Source organism: Lynx rufus, unplaced genomic scaffold, assembly GCF_022079265.1.
Source record: "Lynx rufus isolate CCGP_SWC_20201006 ecotype Redwood Valley unplaced genomic scaffold, mLynRuf1.p SCAF_7, whole genome shotgun sequence".
In the NCBI taxonomy this organism is placed as follows: domain Eukaryota; kingdom Metazoa; phylum Chordata; class Mammalia; order Carnivora; family Felidae; genus Lynx; species Lynx rufus.
Genome location: NW_025814889.1, coordinates 31,114,286 through 31,133,135, shown reverse-complemented (window position 1 = coordinate 31,133,135; position 18,850 = coordinate 31,114,286). Strand labels below are relative to the sequence as shown.

General features: G+C 35.6%; 1 protein-coding gene across 1 annotated transcript in view; it reads left to right on the top strand.

The window, feature by feature from the left end:
- The window catches only part of PARD3 (par-3 family cell polarity regulator), a 550,937-nt gene that overhangs the window by 267,313 nt on the left and 264,774 nt on the right, over positions 1-18,850 (top strand). Inside the window, exons 8-9 of the mRNA XM_047066308.1 lie at positions 14,180-14,305; positions 15,656-16,041. Coding sequence (XP_046922264.1) covers positions 14,180-14,305; positions 15,656-16,041 — 512 coding nt within the window. The remainder of the gene's footprint in view (positions 1-14,179; positions 14,306-15,655; positions 16,042-18,850) is intronic.

Here is an 18,850-nt window from a genome sequence, read left to right as displayed (position 1 = left end):
TTTTTCTGATTGTTTTTATAGTTCTCTGTTCCTGCTTGCTGTCTTTCTTTGTGGTTTGATGACTTTCTTTTAGTTTTATGTTTAGATATTCTCATTTTTTTGTGTGTGTATTTTAAGATTTTGTTTAATGGTTACCATGATATTCATATATAAGAGTGTGTGTGTATGTGTGTGTGTGTATGTGTAGCAATTTATTTTGATAGTGATTTAAGTTAGATGGCATTCCAAATGCACTGTATTTTTACTACCCATCCCCAGTGTTGTATGTTTTTGATATTGTATTTTACAGCTTTTTATTTTGTGTATCCCATATCTAATTATTGCAGTTACAGTTGATTTTACTACTTTGTTTTCATACTAGCCTCATAAGTGATTAATCCACTACCTTACTCTATATTTGCTTTATCAGTGTGATCTTTTTTCTTTCATATATTTTCTTACTTCTAGTTATGGCCTTTTGTTCAGAGCTTAAAGAAGTCTGTTTATCAATTCTTTTGTATTGCCAGTTTTGTGGTGATGAATTACCTTATTAGCCTTTGCTTGTCTCGAACTTTGTCTCCTTCAGTTCGGAGTAACCTTGCTGGGTAGAGTATTCTTGGTTGGAAGTTGCTTTTGTTTTTTCCCAACACTTTGAGTATATCATGCCACTTCCTTTTGTCTTGCAGAGTTTCTTTTGAAAAGTCATCTGGTAGTCATCTGCAGTTTCCCTAGTTATTTTTCTCTAGCTGCTTTTGAAATTCTCTCTTTAACTTTTGACATTTGATAATTACAATGTGTTTTAGTGTGTCTTTCTGTGTCCTGTAGTTTGGGACTTTCTGTGCTTCCTGGACCTGGATGTCTTTTTCCTTCTCTAGGTTAGGGAAGTTTTTAGCCATTGTTTCTTCAAATAAGTTTCTGCCTCTTTCTTTCTTTCTTTCTTTCTTTCTTTCTTTCTTTCTTTCTTTCTTTCTTTTTCTTTCTTTCTTCTCTTTCTGGGACTCATATAATATGAATGTAGCATGTTTGATATTTTCTCACAGATCCTTGAATCTATTGTTATTTAAACTTTTTGTTTATCTTTTTGAAGTTCTGTTTGTGTTTGGGTGATTTCCACTATCTTGACTTCGAGATCACAGATCCATTTTTCCGTATTGTCTAACCTCCTTTTGATCCCATCTAGTGATTTTTTCAGAGCAGTTATTGTATTCTTTAGCTCTGTGAAGTGTGTTTGGTATTTTCTTATATTTTTCTGTCTCTTTGTTGAAGTTCTCAGTCTGTTGATCTATTTTTCTTCCGACTTTAGCATTTTATGAAGTTTTTCTCAGATAAATTACTTACCTCTGTTTCATTAAGGTTTTTGTCTTGCATTTTATCTTGTTCTTTCATCTAGAACATGTTCCTCTGTTTCCTCATTTTGCTTCATTCTCTGTATTTGTTTTTGTGTATTATGTAAAACAGTTATATCTCCCTGTGCTTGTGAATGACTCTGTATAGGAGATAAACCTTATTAACATTTAACCTTACCCTTGTTCTTGGTTGTCTTTTGAGCTGTCTGTCCAATACTTTCAGTTCTATGGAGTCCAGAAACCCAACCCTCCCACCCCACCCAAGTCTGGTGTGCAAGGGACATCCCCTGTGTGTACAACACATGCCTGTTCAACTATGGCAGGGTCCAGGGGTAGAAGGCATGAGTCTGCTCATCTGCCGTGCCTAGATGTGCTGGCCAGTGGGGAGGGGGTGTTGCTCTCCCACAGCTGTTAGTTGGTTAGAGTGAGGTACAAAAATGGCACCTGCCAATACTGGCATTAGCAATGTAGAAGTAGTTTATAAAAATGGTATCCACTAGTATTCTGTCCCTAGAGAGAATACCAGCAGACTTCTGCCCCTCTGGTAGATACTTTAAGTTTAACAAGTAAAGTTCTTTCACCTGTGATCTAGACTTTTTTCAAACTCCTGTTTTGTGATCTGGGTCCTACATGTGAGCCCTTTAATCGGGAAATCTTTGTTCTTGATAGCCCTGTGGTTCTCCTTAATGTAATTCCTGTGGCTTTCAATGCCAGATTTTGGGGGTTCCTCACTCTGCTTTAGACGCTGAGGGTTGTGGTACCTAGCATGGAACACAAATCCCTTGCTCCTCAGGAAGAAGCTGTGTGTGTGTGTGTGTGTGTGTGTGTGTGTGTGTGTGTGTAGGTTTGTCCTGATTTATATATATATGTTTTTATTTGTATTTTGTGTTTTGAGTTTTTTCCCAATTGTGGGTCACTGTGTTGGGGGTTTTGGCAAGAGTATGTCTCTGTGTGGTCTTTTTGTCCTTTCTTGTGGAGTAGCTCTTCAGCTGGTTCTGAGGTCCTTTTCTGAGAGAACTCTTCCATGTGTAGCTGTACATGTGTGGTATCTGTGGAAGAAGGTGAGTTCGGGATCTTCCTATGCTGTCTTCTTGAACCGCTTCCTGCCCTCCCATTTAAATGAGACTTAACCAGTATTTCAATTATAAACATGCCATTTTCTGTAATTTATTACACATTTCCTCCCTTAATGTGAAAGGATATTAGGATAAAATAAATAGATGAAAAGCCTAGAGCAAAAGGAAAACAAGATAGATAAGTAAATGTAGTATAGATTAATTCAGTGGAAGCAATTTCACAAAATCCACTGGTTACCATGGTGTTTAGAGATACAGAACACATTCAAGTAGACAAGTATCCCTTTGCAGAACTAAAAGTTGTTTTATAGCTGAGTCATTTTTAACATTTTTTAAATGTTATTTTTTTATTTGAGAGAGAGAGAGAGAGAGAGAGAGAGAGTGGGGGAGGGGCAGAGAGAGAGAGAGAGAGAGAGAGAGAGGAAGACACAGAATCTTAAGCAGGCTCCAGGCTATGAGCTGTCAGCACAGAGCTTGATGTGATGCTCGAACTTATGAGCTGTGAGATGATGACCTGAGCCAAAGTCAGCTGCTTAACCAACTGCACCCCCAGACGCCCCCCCTGAGTCATTTTTAATCTCGGTTGATTTGGCATTTAACAAAGACTGTCTTGTACAACTTTCTTATATAAGGGACAAAGAGATTAAGAAAATCAGATTCTACAATTGTAAACTCTTTTTAGACATTACCAGTTTTCATATTGGGAAACAACAAAGAACAAAGAAATATTTGTTCTTTTCTCAGTACTTATGTTGCTTTTTTAAGCTTACTCATTGACTTGATAGTAATGGTTCTTCAGAGTTAGGTTTTCATTGGGAGAGAAAATGCAGGCAGGCTGCTCAAAATCATAGAAATCAATCTTGAGGAGGCAAAGACACCCATGGTCCTTGTTCTCTGAAATGCTTACACTTAGATTCTTCTCATTCAATCAGAAACCTTTCCAAGGTTTTATCGTGTGATAATTCCTGAGTTAGGTGCTAGGACACAAAGATGAACAGGACATAGTCTTTCTCTAGGGATCTGCAACCAAGATGGAGTGATGGCCCCAAATCACACAATTGTAATTATGTGATAAATGTTGATATATGATAGGTACTCCATGAATTGATAGAGGAGGAATTGTCTGAATTAGGTAACTGAAGCTGGCTTGTTGCAGATGATTTCAAATGTGATGACAGCTTATAAAGGAAGCTACATCAGCTCCATGGTGGCTGAAAGGGCAAATTAAGCAATGTAGTATAGCAGAAAGGAAGAAATTAAGTGGAACTTGTGAAGAAATTGCACATGTATCTAGTGGGAATAAAAGAATACATATTCATGGGATGTAAGTTGAAATTTCCAAGAATAACTTCACTTGTACAAAATTCCAGTCTTATTTGAGCCTTCTCAATTTTGAAGATACAGCTAATTGAAGAACACTTACTGAATACTTCTTTTTGTAAAAGTGACCCATATCTGTCAGTATTGCCTTCTGATTTAGATTTCAAAGCCAAAAAGTCTAAGAAATAATGCAGGATATGAATTATATATCATAAAGAGAAAACACACAACGCAGGACATCTCTAGTAAAAATATAATTCAGGAAAACAGGAAAAAAATGTGAAGTCAATGTTAGAGAAATTTTTATAGCCACTTAAGTATTATTATGACCTGAGGCATAATGAAGTTTTTTGAATAAGGATCTTGCTAGGCCTACTGTTTTCTAGAGCAAAACTGGAAGGTGTTTTTTGATTGGAGGCATCAGTGACATTTGGCATATGGCTTCTCATCCCCTAACCACTGCCTCAGTACCTAGATAGAGACACAAATAGATGCATGGAAATGACCGTTTTATCTTCCCCTTGATTCTGTTTTTCTTTTTTCTTTAAAATTTATTTTTTTAATTCCAGTTTACAGTTTAATATTAGTTTTAGGTATATAATATAGTGATTCAGTACTTCCATACATCACCTGGTGCTCATCACAAGTGCACTCCTAAATCCACATCACCTATTTAACCCATTCCCCACCCACCTTCTCTCTTGTAACCATCAGTTTTTTCTCTATAGTTAAGAGTCTGTTTCTTGGCTTGTCTTTCTCTTTCTTCTTCTTCTTCTTCCTCCTCTTCTTCTTCTTCTTCTTCTTCTTCTTCTTCTTTTCTCTTTGCTCATTTGTTTCTTAAATTACACATATGAGTGAAATCACATGGTATTTGTCTTTCTGTGACTTATTTTGCTTAGAATAATACCCTCTGTCTCCATCCATATCATTACAAATGGCAAGATTTGATCCTTTTTTATGGCTAAGTAACATTTTCATTGTACATATAAACCACATCTTCTTTATGCATTCATCAGTCAGTGGACACTTAGGCTGTTTGCATTATTTGGCTATTGTAGATAATGCTGCTACAACTATTGGATGCATGTATCCTTTTGAATTCATATTTTTTTTATTCCTTGGATAAATACTAAGAAGTGCAATTGCTGGATAGCAGGGTAGTTCTATTTTTAACTTTCTGAGGAACCTCCATATTGTTTTCCAGAGTGACTGCACCAGTTTGCATTTCCACCAACAGTGCAAGAAGGTTCTCCTTTCTCCACATGCTTGCCAACACCTGTTGTTTCTTGTGTCATTGATTTTAGCTGTTCTGACAGGTGTGAGGTGATACCTCTTTGTAGTTTTGATTTGTATTTCCCTGATGATGAGCGATGTTGAGCATCTTTTCATGTGTCTGTTGGCCATCTGCATGTCTTCTTTGGAAAAATATCTATTCATGTCTTCTGACCTTTTTAATTGGATTATTCATATTTTGAGGGTTGAATTTGATCAGTTCTTTATAGATTTTGGATACTAAACCTATATCGTATGTCATTTGCAAATATCTTTTCCCAGTCCGTAGTTTGCCTCTGAGTTTTGTTGATTGTTTCCTTCCCTGTTATACTGTTTTACTTTAGTCATCACCTTGTAAATTATTCAAAAATAAAATAAACTGATTCCCATCCAGAACTCTTTTACACAGTTTCATTACCTTGAAATCAATTTTAGCTTCACACATATAATTTGATTTCCTCCTGATTTAAAAGTCAAACATAACTTTCTTATTTAAATCACACACGCTACTATTTTCACGAAGGTTATGCCAAATAATTGTCATTTCCTTTGGCAGAAAACTGTGTTTTATATATTTTATATTCCTAGGTCTTAACCCATAGGTATTACTCAGTAATGCTTACACAGTAAAAGTGTGTATGAACCTGTGACTATCCATATTAGCTATGGCATTGCTATAGTAGATATAGAGAAATATCCTGGCTTGATTGTTGTTAATGAGCTTTTCTGAGGCTGATAATGCTAGGTATTTAAGAAGCAAGATAAAAAAATTATATACTATAGAAGTTGGGTTTATGAAATTATAAGATTTAAATTTGGTTTTAAGGGACTTAAAATTCCAACTGAAAAATGTGTATATTAAAAAATCCATGCTACATTTTCAAAAGAACTATATGCACAAGTGCCATAGGGATTTAGCAGAAGTATGGAAATATTGAATGCTGTCGTCAACCTTCAGTGAAGCAATGGAGCTTGCTAGGTTCTTTGAAGAAAATATAGGAGTTATTCTAGTGACATTCTGGAAAGATATCCTTTCCCAAGGAGAGAATATATGAAAGGAAGATGCTACATACACATGTGCATGATTTGGTAAGAACTAACGAGTAAAGGATTTGAAACAATGTATTATAAGATAGCACTGGAGGGATTGTTAGAAAGCACTTTATGAGTGACCTATGAGACTTCATTCACTAAAAATAATGGAGACATTGTTAAAGGTTTTTAAGAAATAGGATTGTATTTAAAAAAAAATATTCTTTTACTTGGACTCTACAGTCTAACTTAGAGTGGAAATTCTACAACATTTCCCTTGTGGAAACAAGTGTGGCAAAGCATATTGTTTTTGATAAAATGCAGTCTGTTTTTCTGGGTCTTTTCTGTAATGGACATTTCCCATTTATATACATTCTTGGTTATTATTAAGCCAGTGGTCTTTGGAGTGTTCTGTCACAGTACCTTTTCTTTTGCAAATAGTAGTTATATGGTTGTGCTTATTTTGTCAAGGAAGTTGTTGGATTCTCCCCCCGCCCCCCACGCCTTTTTTTTTTTTTTTTTTAAAGTTCTGGTATCTACCAGGCAGTGTTCTTGTTTCTAGGTGGAGGGAAGATCAAGGCTTGGCAAAACCTTTACAGGGTCAGATATTCAATGTTTTTGCTTTGTGGGTCACCTGAGTTTCCACTGCAAGCATTCGATTCTGTCATTGTAGCATGAAAGCAACCATAGGCAATGTATAACTAAATGAGTGTGGCTATGTTCCACTAAAGCTGCATTTACAAAAACAGGTGGCAGGCTTAGTCTTAATGTTGGCTTGTGGGCCATAATTTGATAAAAATGCCTGCTATCATGGAGTTTCTCTTTCTTTTTCTTTTTCTTTTTCTTTTTCTCTTTTTCTTTTTCTTTTTCTTTTTCTTTCTTTCTTTTCTTTCTTTCTTTTGTTTTCTTTCTTTCTTTCTTTTGTTTTCTTTCTTTCTTTCTTTTGTTTTCTTTCTTTCTTTCTTTCTTTCTTTCTTTCTTTCTTTCTTTCTTTCTTTCTTTCTTTCTTTCTTTCTTTTAAATTTATTTATTTATTTTAAGAGAGAGAGAGAGAGAGAGAACATGTGCGAGTGCACTCACAGAAGTGGGATAGGGGCAGAGAGAGAGGGAGAGAGAGAATCCGAAGCAGGCTCAGTGCTGTCAGCTCAGATCCTGATGTGGGGCCTCGAACTCATGATACTTGAACTGAAACCAAGAGTCAGACTTTTATCCTACTGAGCCACCCAGGTGCCCCATCATGGAGTTTCGATTCTAATATTTTTCATATCTAAAATTCCTTCTCCTCTGTTTCCTATTCATAATATTTGAGAGGGAGACAAGAGCCCAAAATTTCATTGCCACTTACTGGTAGATAAGAAAGTCTTTCTATTGTAACTCTATGTTATTAACTACCAACACACACCCCTAATTCTCAGGAATTCCCAGAAGGCAGCAAATTAAAAAAACAAACTCACTTAACATCTTCCAATTAGTAATAAGTACTCACAGGATTCTTCTTCGTTTATTTGATTGTCAATCCTGAGACTTAAAGGAAAAATCTAGTTTTGGAAAAGCAGCCCTTCCTTGGTAAGACAGGGAGGGAAGGAGGAAGAGTATGTGTGTCTGTGTGCATCTCTGTATGTTTCTAGCTTTCTGCAAATGGCCCCTGCTGGCATTGCCTTATTAATCACTCACTTTTTATAGATGAATTTTTTTCAACCATTTATCTTCAATTTAATATTTACAGTATCAGGTGAAGGGTCTATACTATCCTTTCAATTACTGAATTAAAGTTTTTCTTCATGACTTTTTCCCCTGGACTTTTTGCTTTATAATACATCAAAAACAAGAAGTTTGTTTCTTTTTCAGAATTTCTAGTTAGAAATGTTGTGTTACCTTTCTGTCAATCAGTGACTAACTTGACCACATGTTATCTTTATGTTTTTGGCAGAGGAGTTGTTCGGAACTGTTCAACTTTTAAGGCCAGAGATACTGGGACAGAATTCAGCTCTGTCTTTTAGCAAGGGAGCAAGTTAGCTTTGTTTAGCGTCAGTCTTTACATCTGAGGGATGGACACTCCAGTGACTTTGTATGGCTTAAATAGGAAAATATATGCAAATTACACCATATATGTAAAGTACATTTAGCAGAGTACTTGGCAGTGACAGCTAATAAAAATGATATTTTATCTTCCTTTGATCTTCCTGTCATGTGTGTTAGAATTTCCTCCATATTGCTGATTATTCTCTTTGTTTAGATAGGTGCTGATTAGTGTATGAAATAGTAGAAAATGATCATTTTTTTCTTCTGTTTTGAATCCAAGATGAGAATTACTGCTGTCATATATTCAAGATTTTCAAAACAGTTGACCCTTGAGCAACACAGGTTTGAACTGTGCAGGTCCATTTATTTATGGATTTGTTTCCCCTATAAGTACAGTGTAGTATGTAAATGTTTTTTGTCTTTCTTATGATTTTCTTGTTAACATTCTTTTCTCTAGCTTACTTTAAGAATATAGTATACGGTACATATAACATGCAAAATATGTGCTAATTGACTTACGTTATCAGCAAGGCTTTGGTCAGTAGTAGGTTGTTAGTAGTTATGCGTTTGGAAAATCAAATTTATGTGCAGATTTTTTTACTGTGCTGCGGATCAGCACCCCTAACTCCACGTTGTTCATAGGTCAACTGTACATACTAGTTTAGTTCATTGGGTGTATATATGTTAATGAAGACATAGAGCCAATTTGAATTTCATGGAACCTAGTTCAGGTCAGGAAAGCTTTATGCAAGGTGTGTATATTTCAGATCATGGTAGAATTTTGAAATTATCACTTTTCAAAGAAATATGCTCTTGAACTTTGAGTATTCAATTTTCATTACTTCTGAGAAAACACAATGTAACTTCATGAACTGAATCTGTAGCTTTTATCTGAAAGTTTTTAATTGTGCTTTCTTAGCTGTAGGCTTACTTGTTCTAATAAAGGATTACAATAATACCTTTGTTTTAGGTAGAAAAGTATAGTTTACATTTCGATAAATCTTGCTTCTTTAAATATAGAAGTATGATGCTTGTCATTTCTGCCCTAAGCTGAAAGAGTTCTCTATTTTTATTTACCTATTAGAGATTTAAAAAGCAAAGATTTTGTTTTTTAAACTTGGAACTTCTCTGAACTTTCTTCTGTTTGTATCTGCTATGAAGATGGCTGTGGTTCTCAGGGATCAAATGTAGATAATTTCTGGCCCCTCATGTTTAGTGTTCAGTGAACTGAGAGGGTCTTATTGATGGAATCCCATTCTGCATACTCCCACTCTGCCTTCAGTATGGTTGTGGTGTTTATACTGTGTCAGCTTTTGTTAAGATGAATTATGATCATGCCCATACAACTGGGTGGCAGTTGTGGGAGTTTACATTATCAAAGCAAAACTCAGACTTGCTTAGCCAATTTAGACGTCAATAAAACCTTTGTTACTTATTTTCAGTTTTATCATTGGTTGTAATTTATACTTAGAATTGAAAATGTTAACATGTATGACTGAGTTTGTTTTAATTAAGTGCATAATTAGGCTAATGAACCTTGTGAAAATGTAGTGGTGCAATCCTTAATATAATCTAAGCAGTTAAATTTCTAATTATACATCCCAAATCATGCTGCATTTCAATGGCTTTGCTTTCTGTATTCTTCTTTGCACTGCCCCCCCTTTATGGTAAGAAACATTGCTCAAGAGCCATGAGGATAGGCTTAAAGAAATAGTTGTGTATTTGCATATTTTTATTGGAGGGAAGTTATTCAGAAGTGAGTTTCGTACATAGTGGACGTAGTGTTTTTTCCCCTAAATTAAAAAAATACATATAGGAAACAGTGGAAAAGGGGGTAGGCCTAGAGATGTTTCAGATTTATCAGGAAAAAAAAAATCTATGTGCTCAGAGAGCATATGTGCCAAGTAGGGTTTACATTAGATTTGCACACGAGGTGCAGGAGTCTCTGCTTCTGTCCCCCTAAACCCTACAGACACGCACGCCTTCATAAGTCTGCCTGCCACATTCATCCATCCACCATGTCTCTTCTTCTGTGTCTGTCAGCACAACCCACCTAGGCATTTCTGCTCCTGGGCTGATCCCTCCAAGTAGAGCTCACCTGGCTGCCTCTCTTCCCTCTTCTTCTTCATATATATATGTATGTATTTTTTTTTTCTTGTGCAAGGTGACTTCTGGAAAATGGTTGTCCCCAATAAGGAATTCTGGTACTGACTGCCTAGAAGAAGAACTATTCTCTGTCCTAGCACACTGACATACCAAAATGCTCGGAATTTCGTTAGCTTCGAGTATTTTCTCTAAAAAGTGTTAAAGGAACCACAACACCATAGGCAGTCAGTTCTTCATCACTTCAGAACAAATACTGGCTGCTGGTTGAATTTGCAAAATATATACCTAACATGTGTTTTTAATTATACAGTTTGAGATGGCTTTAAATTGAAAGTGGGAGGTATGGAAATCTCCGTGCTTGCTCTCATGTGTTTCAGGAACATGAAAGTGTTATCACTTACCCATGATTTCCCTTCAGAGGGTACTTTTCATTCTCAGTCTTGCTGTTATGGTATCAGTTCAATTTTCTTGTGAAGTTTTTTTTTTTTTTTTGATCATTCCCATTCCTTTTGTAATCATTTTCACCTAGTGAAGCAAATGAGATAATTTTGCAGATTGTACCACTTTACTTTTAAATTAATCCATTCTTTTGGAGAGAATGATTCTAATAGTGTGGTCAAGTACTTAGAAATCAGCAGGCTACTAACTTCTCCTTAATTCAGTCTGTTCCATTGATTCCCTGATCACTTGCTGTGTTAGTCAGGGTGAAATTCATCCTCCCCCCCCCCAACCCCGCCCTCATCAGTATCCTAATCTTGAGTGCCGAGAAAAAGGATTCTGAGATTTTTGTGGCTATTTTAATAACTGGATTGTAAAAGCCTCTTTTAATAAACTTCTGTTTATATTCCATGTAGATGTGATGGTGTATTTATTTATGATTTATAACATTTTCTACTGTATATTAGGATTACTGATGAATTAGGCTGTATATACGGACTTAGAAAGACAAGCCATTCAATAAATGAAGCATGTCATGCTTTTTTACTTTGAATTATTATTCTAGAGTGATTCCTGGCTGGGGGGGGTGGGGAGTAGATTATAAAAGAAAAATGATTATTTAGATGAATACAAATCCATAGACCTATTGTGAAAAATAGTGATGCCACTTGTAGAATTAAATTACAGATTTCCAAGTTGTGTTATTTTAAACTGTCATAAATACTGAAAGGATCTATCTGGGGTAAATTTGTAAATTTAAACAAATCATCAATAATAGTTAACTGCTGAACAATTTTCATTAAACATAATCTGTCTATATATGTGTATAGATATGTTTCTTTAAAAATATGTGGGCTATTTAGAATATATAACATATTTCAGAGTATATAAGAACCTAATACTTATTAGTCACTTTTGATTGCAGGAGTATTGTAACCATATTGAAAAATCATTCATGATTTCACCGATTAAAAACTAATTAACTAACTGGAGTGATGCTTGGTAGGGCATACTCTTACTGCAAACTGAATGCATGCACTGTGGAATAGCTTTCTTGGTCTATAGAGAGATTTAGCAACAGGTGTGGCACCACATATCTGGTTATGTTATGATTGGCTGTGGTGGCTGAGTCATCTTTTCCTTCAAGCTGTCCTTTTACATGGTTGCTTTGATGGTAAAGTGGCCAAAATGTTTTCTACTTCTCATACTACCAATGACTGATTTAATTTGATTTCTCAAATTATTTTCTCTCATTCAACAGAATAATAGATACATCTTAATAATAATAATGTGTTGTCATAGAATACCTCAATCAATTGCATGGAATGCCTTAGCAATTGCACGTAGAAACACACTAAGACAATAGGGAAGTATGGGGAGACAGATCATGGGCATGATGACATTTTAACATAACCTAATTATTGGTGGCATATTGTGGAATCTCTTCCTTCCACATAGGACTCAGACAGTTAAGTGCTTGTACGGCTATGTCAGTATACTTTGTTCTCACCTTTGAGCCTAGAGAATTTTTGTATTTGTTTAATTCCAGTATATGGTAGTAAGTAACCAAAAATTACCTGTGTAATAATGTTTTTATCAGTCACTAAGATTTTTTTAGACTCTTACACTAGTAGGTACTAATCATCAAATGTTAAAATTACAAAAGGCAATTTAAATATTATCTCTTCTGGGGTACCTGGGTGGCTTAGTCAGTTAAGCATCCTACTCTGGTTCGTGAGTTCGAGCCCCCCATCAGGCTCTGTGCTGACAGCTCAGAGCCTGGAGCCTGCTTCAGATTCGAAGTGCCTCCCTCTCTCACTGCCCCTCTCCTGCTCATGCTCTGTCTCTTTCTCTCTTTCTTTCAGAAATAAATAAACATTACAAAAAATTAAGAAAAATGCAATTTAAATATTATCTCCTCTGATTATTTTTGCATGTTAGTAGACTTGACCATAGTAAAACATGCTGTAATATACTTAATAATAAAAATTAAAATGAAGTTAAAGTATGATTCAATAAATATTCATGAAAGAAACAAGTTTAAGCTGCAAAGTAACAAGTGAAAAAGGACTTTTGTTTTTAAGTCAATTTATTTCAGTTCAATCATATATTTGGTGTAAATGACATTTTCGTGAAAAAAAAGAATCTGAATCTAAATTTCCCTTTGATTGTATTCTATTTTGCAAAAAGTTTATTAGAAACATGAGACTTGTTTGTATCAGCTCAACTCATTCAGTTTTCCTTCATTAATGATCTTGCTACCAGCTAGGTGCTTGAGTGTGCCTTGCTGCATGAATCCCATCTTGTCTATCTTCCAGTAGCTTACAATGTACCAATAAGGATAGATAGGGTATATATATAAGTAACAATTATAGGGGAGCGAGATAAATGGCCACAGAACAAACAACAATTACTGTAAACATTTAAAAGAGGAAGCTATCTATTTGGCTTTTTTCCTGGAAAGCTTGTGTAGGACACAGCAAAAAGATCTATATCTTCCAATAGAATATATTCCAATAGAATATATATAGGCTATTAAAAACTGTGGTGTCTTCAACTTTAATTTTGGCAGGATTCTAAATTCTAGTATCTCTATGGATATTATCTCTAAATATTAGGATTATGAAAGAAGACCCAAGCTTTGGACAGGCCAAAGATTCATAAAAATTTTAACATGATTATCATATATAATTTATGTGAACTATCAAGTCAGTCACAGCACCAGAAGTAGGTGAAGATTCATGTTCCTTGTACTCTGCCATATAATGTTTGCCTCTTGTCCCAGGGTATCTAGACTGTCCTTCCCGTCAGTCAAGAAATTAGTGCTCTAGACCAAGTGACACTAATAATTTTTGCTTTTTTATCTCCCTATTGGTCTCTTTGGAGAACTTTTAAGTTCATTCAGGCTTTTCTTTCAACCTGCCATTTGAGCCCATGTTAAGAGGTGACTGATGTTATTTGAGCTGCCACTGGCTTTGTCCTATTTGTTTTCAAATGGAAATAGTGGCAACAAATTAGTTGCATTTGGGAGACCTAACAAGATTTTGAAATTCAGAATATTAGGAACTATCAGATTCAGATGCCAAGAACAGAAACTTTCCTATTTTTCTTCACAAATGCACAATGTGGTGAGGTTCACCTTTCTTCGTTACCTGCGCTTTCACAGAGAGATAGATGGGCTTTGCCGTTCGCAGTGTACCGGCTGGCTTCAAACAGAAAACCGAAATAGCCAAAGCTTTTCACAAATACACGCTCATCTATGTTCCACACTGCGATATCCACTGAACCATCAGGCGAGCTCTGTTTGAAGCATTTCTAAGCATGGAGAGAAGTACACGGTTTGTTTCGGAAACATAATCCTGACAAGCCGGAAACAATTTCTTACGTTTATTGAAAGGATCCATTTCTACACATCATTTATACCGTTGTGCTTTTTGTGTTGGTGTTATTTTCAAATGTATTAATAACGATTTAATGCACTCCTTTATCAGGAAGTCTTTGTAAATATAGTACCAGCATTAAAGCAGTAGGGCATTGTGCATGGTAGAAATATTACATGTGTAATGATTTGCATTCTTAATGTTCCAGAACCCTGGGGTTATTAGTAAAACGATTGGAGAAAGGTGGTAAAGCTGAACAAGAAAACCTTTTTCATGAGAATGATTGCATTGTCAGGATTAATGATGGCGACCTTCGAAATAGAAGATTTGAACAGTAAGTGTATGCCGGCTATTCTGTTCCTTCGTGCTTTCGGCACGAGACAGTGTAGCGCATTGAAACGCTTCTAGCCACGTCTGTGCCTCTGTCCTTATCCTGGAGAGAAGTATTTTCTGCTGTTATCTAGCTTTTAAAAATTTAATCAAACTCCAGGTAATTACTACTATTAGACTATATTTCAAAATGCCCTCTGACTGATAGAGTGCTTCTTGAAATAATGTGGGTCCGATTTTGACTTCACAATTTTTCTACTTCCTCACCTTTTGGAAAATTTGCCAGTGTGCTAGTTTTTATTATCCTTTAACTCACATTTCCAACTTTGTTGCACATCGTGACTCTGCGTATGGATAAGCGGAGAGAGCTCCTGTGAGCACAGTGTGGTCCACTCAGATTTTCTTTATCCTGATTCAAGTCCTCGTTCAATTAAAAAGATGACAGTTGTCCAGGTCTTATAAAAACCAAGGCAGGAGTGAGCAGAAATCAGGACGTGGTGTATGTTCTGAGTCGGGAACCAGTGAGAGTTGGAGCAGTTTCTCAGGCTGGTGACAGAGCTGCATTGGGACCAAAACTTTTTTCATATTTTGAGTCACATCGGTGTTCTTGAGATCTTTGCATACACAGACTTGAATTAATTTTGCTGATAATGGATAGTTGCTGTCTATAGTTTTCTTTTTTTTTTTTTTTTTTTAATTTTTTTTTCAACGTTTTTATTTATTTTTGGGACAGAGAGAGACAGAGCATGAACGGGGGAGGGGCAGAGAGAGAGGGAGACACAGAATGGGAAACAGGCTCCAGGCTCTGAGCCATCAGCCCAGAGCCTGATGCGGGGCTCGAACTCACGCACCGCAAGATCGTGACCTGGCTGAAGTCGGACGCTTAACCGACTGCGCCACCCAGGCGCCCCTATAGTTTTCTAAGTGTATTTATAAGTATATTCATTTCTTCAAAAACTCAAGTCATCCCCTTTGATTGATTTTTTAAATGTATTGGATAACATATAGAGACAACATTCTATTTAATTTCTATTCCTATTGCAAGTATAACACCTCTGTTGTGCTTAAAATTATTATTTAATGATTTGTGATTGAGATTATAGTACTTTATCTGCAGTTGTAGACAGTTCTGTCATTTTTAGTTTGAGAATGAAAAATTTATATTTGGAGAAACAGCTATTCTTTTATCAGAGCTTACAAACTTGATTGATAAATGGGATATTAGAATTTTGTTTTTCAGTTTCAATGAAGTCTATCAGTTCTTGTTGCTTAATTAGTGTACTTAATTAAGCTCATAATATCTCCTAGTCTGCCAGTCTCCTTTTGCTAATTTTCCATTCTTTCTCAAACCCAGAGCACAACATATGTTTCGCCAAGCCATGCGAACCCCCATCATTTGGTTCCATGTGGTTCCTGCAGCAAATAAAGAGCAGTATGAACAACTATCCCAAAGTGAGAAGAACAATTACTATTCAAGCCGCTTTAGTCCGGACAGCCAGTATATCGAGAACAGGAGTGCGAACAGTGCAGGCCTTCAGGCCCTGCAGAGAACACCCCGACTGAACCACCCGCCCGAGCAGATTGACCCTCATCCCAGACTACTACCTCAGAGCACACACCCCTCCGGAAAACCGCCCTCAGCTCCAGCTCCGGCAACCCAAAATGTATTTAGTACCAATTTAAGCAGTGGTTACAACACCAAAAAAATAGGCAAGAGGCTTAACATCCAGCTGAAGAAAGGTATGAACCTCCTTGTTTTGTTTTATGGAATTTATTTTAAAAATCAACCCATTATTCTGTGAAAGAACTGATATAATGACTTAAAAATATTTAAAATTGTATTTCTTATGCTTTTCAGGTTCATTTTGCTATTTCAGAATTAACATACAAAGTTCAGAGAATAAAGTCTTAAAAGTAAGCTTGTGTGAAGAAGGTAGCAGTAAAACTTTTTGGTAACAGAGGTAATTGCTTTCAGGATATTACTATTAAACCCAAAACAATAACGAGGAATTGCCTGTTTAGATGACGCCCTTCGATATTCAGATACAGCTCTCAAAGAAGACTTTAGAGCTCCTCCATTTCAACCCCATCATTTTGGCAAGGGCAAGTGATTGATTGGTTTGGAGCTGTAGCGGTTCGTGGTAGAAAGTAGGTTCAACAAGCAGGTAGTTCCATTGGCTCCTTGTCTCCTACTTTTCCAGAATATTGAGCTACTTCCCTTTCTTAGGGAGACAAGGGAAATTTTAATGAGCCTTGCCAACTCTTTATTACATACATCTTACATCTATTAATTTATTTAAGTATCCATTCCATAGTCTATGCATCTTTTTATATAGGAAGCATACTTTTCCATTTTGTTCTTCTCAAACACTCAGAGCTGACTAGTAGGCTTGATTTTCTGATTTCCAAACACTGTCCCCTCGAGGCACCAAGGTACACTTTTGCTGTTAATCATTCGTTTTAGCTGGACATTTTGATGTATTTTTAAATCATGTCTTTCAAAATGATGTCGTAAAGAATATTTTTCTTTTTGTGAGCTCAACCAACTCCTACAGTCGGATGGAAATGAATCCAAGAGATATTGAGTGATTTCCTTAAGTCACATGGCTGTTGGCAGCAGATTCTTACTAGAACATTTTCCATATCCTGACATTTAGACCATTCTTCTTTCCATTTGGAGCAGGGTTTACAAGGTTGTAAACTCTGAGATTCCTGTTTCCTTTCTAATCATATTCTTTCATTGAACTTTATGTGAACCACAAACTCCTTATTTCTGGTTACTGACTTTTAAGCTCCAGATACCTGGTTGACATGATCAGGAATTGACAGCTTTACTCCACTTTGAAACCTCTTACAAATGCAGAGTTATATCAGCATAAACCCCGTTTAGCTTTGTTAATTCCTGAATGAGATAAATATCAGATCCTGTCTTACTTTTCCTCTACTCAAATGACAGGCCCTGTTTTTTAAGCAAAAACAGGTTAAGAAACACAAATGGAATTGTATAAAAGATAAAATTCTGCCTGGGATCTCTCAACAAAGGGAAAATATTTTACTTGGCTCTTGTCATAAAGATATCAGTTTATAAATACCATTGCCCTTGTACACTGACAGGCGTATTCGTTTAGTTAATTACGGTTTTTCACACAATTGTATATTAACAACTTATGAAACAATATGAACTTTTAGATAAAGTGAAATTTTATTTGCCACTAAAAGAAGCATTCCTTTGAACACAAAAATTAACAGTTTTATTTTAATAGCATTTAAAAAGATATGATTACATTGACACAGCTAATGGAGAAAGACTGCACTCAATCATCAAGATTAGAAAAATGGAAACAATGGTTTTCTTTGAAATGTTTTTCTGACTTTGAGGATTCTAAATGATATAGAGCCTCATGGCTCTATCTTCATTTTAATTTACTGTGAGAATGTATGACAAAAGGCTGAAACCAACTGTGTATTCTGTCAATAGTTAGAAATAATTTTATTTGAAAAATAAATTACGTTTATGATAAATGAGAGTGAAGAAAGCTGATTCTCTTCCATTAATGCTGAATACATGTTTTAAAAATAATGATTGTATGAGAGTTAAACATGCTTTCATTGTAGCCAGCTGCTAAGATTTTTACCAATTAGGATTGTTACATTTAACATTTTTGATGAAGTCCATCAAAAACTTAGGGTGTGTCGGTGTTAAATTTTAAACTCAGTTCAAGGTGAACTGACATGCTTTGAATGACAGTTCTTCATAAACTGAGTTCAATTCTATTTACTAAAAAGACAGGCCTTCATTTTAATGATTCTTTGGCATAATTTAGGAACCCTGTCATATAACATGACAAAATAGGATAGCCCTTTATGTACTTGCTTCCGTAATTATGATTTCTTAATATTTATTGCCATTTTGCCATTCTCAAGTACCCTGCTCTTTTGTAGAAATTAGCTTTTTAATAAAGTCAGAGGAGAAGGTCAGTAATCTGTTTCAGTCAGTGCAAAATGTTTTGTTGGCTTTGCTAAATGAAAATTGATATCTATTTATCTTTCTTTTAAAGGTCATTGCCTGGACTTTTAGCTTACAGATTTAGGGGTTATTGCTGATATTTTAATAGTATTGAGGTTCATGTAACAGTCAGTCTTTGTAGTTCATACAAATTAATATTGCAAAAGGAGAATAATTTAGAATTCTTTCTTAATAAATGTTATTGCAAGTCATTAGAGTTTCATGAAAGCCAGAGACATATGGAAACATCCCAGAAGAATAATTAGGAAAATTTCATATAGACAAGATGCCATTCAAGTCTTCAGCACGTAAGACTCAAAAATTAACAGTCCAGGCACATTGCTAAAGTGACTTCAGACTTGATGTAAATGAATGTTTTATAAGAACTTGAAAACATGTAGGGTAGGTTTTGTTACAGGTATAACAACAGAATGTAATTTTTTTCCCTTCATTTCAGCTTTGTTTCTTCTTTAAGCCACGTTTTCATTCACAGTTACTAACTCAAATCATTTACTTACAGATTTATACTCTTGCTTATGGTTC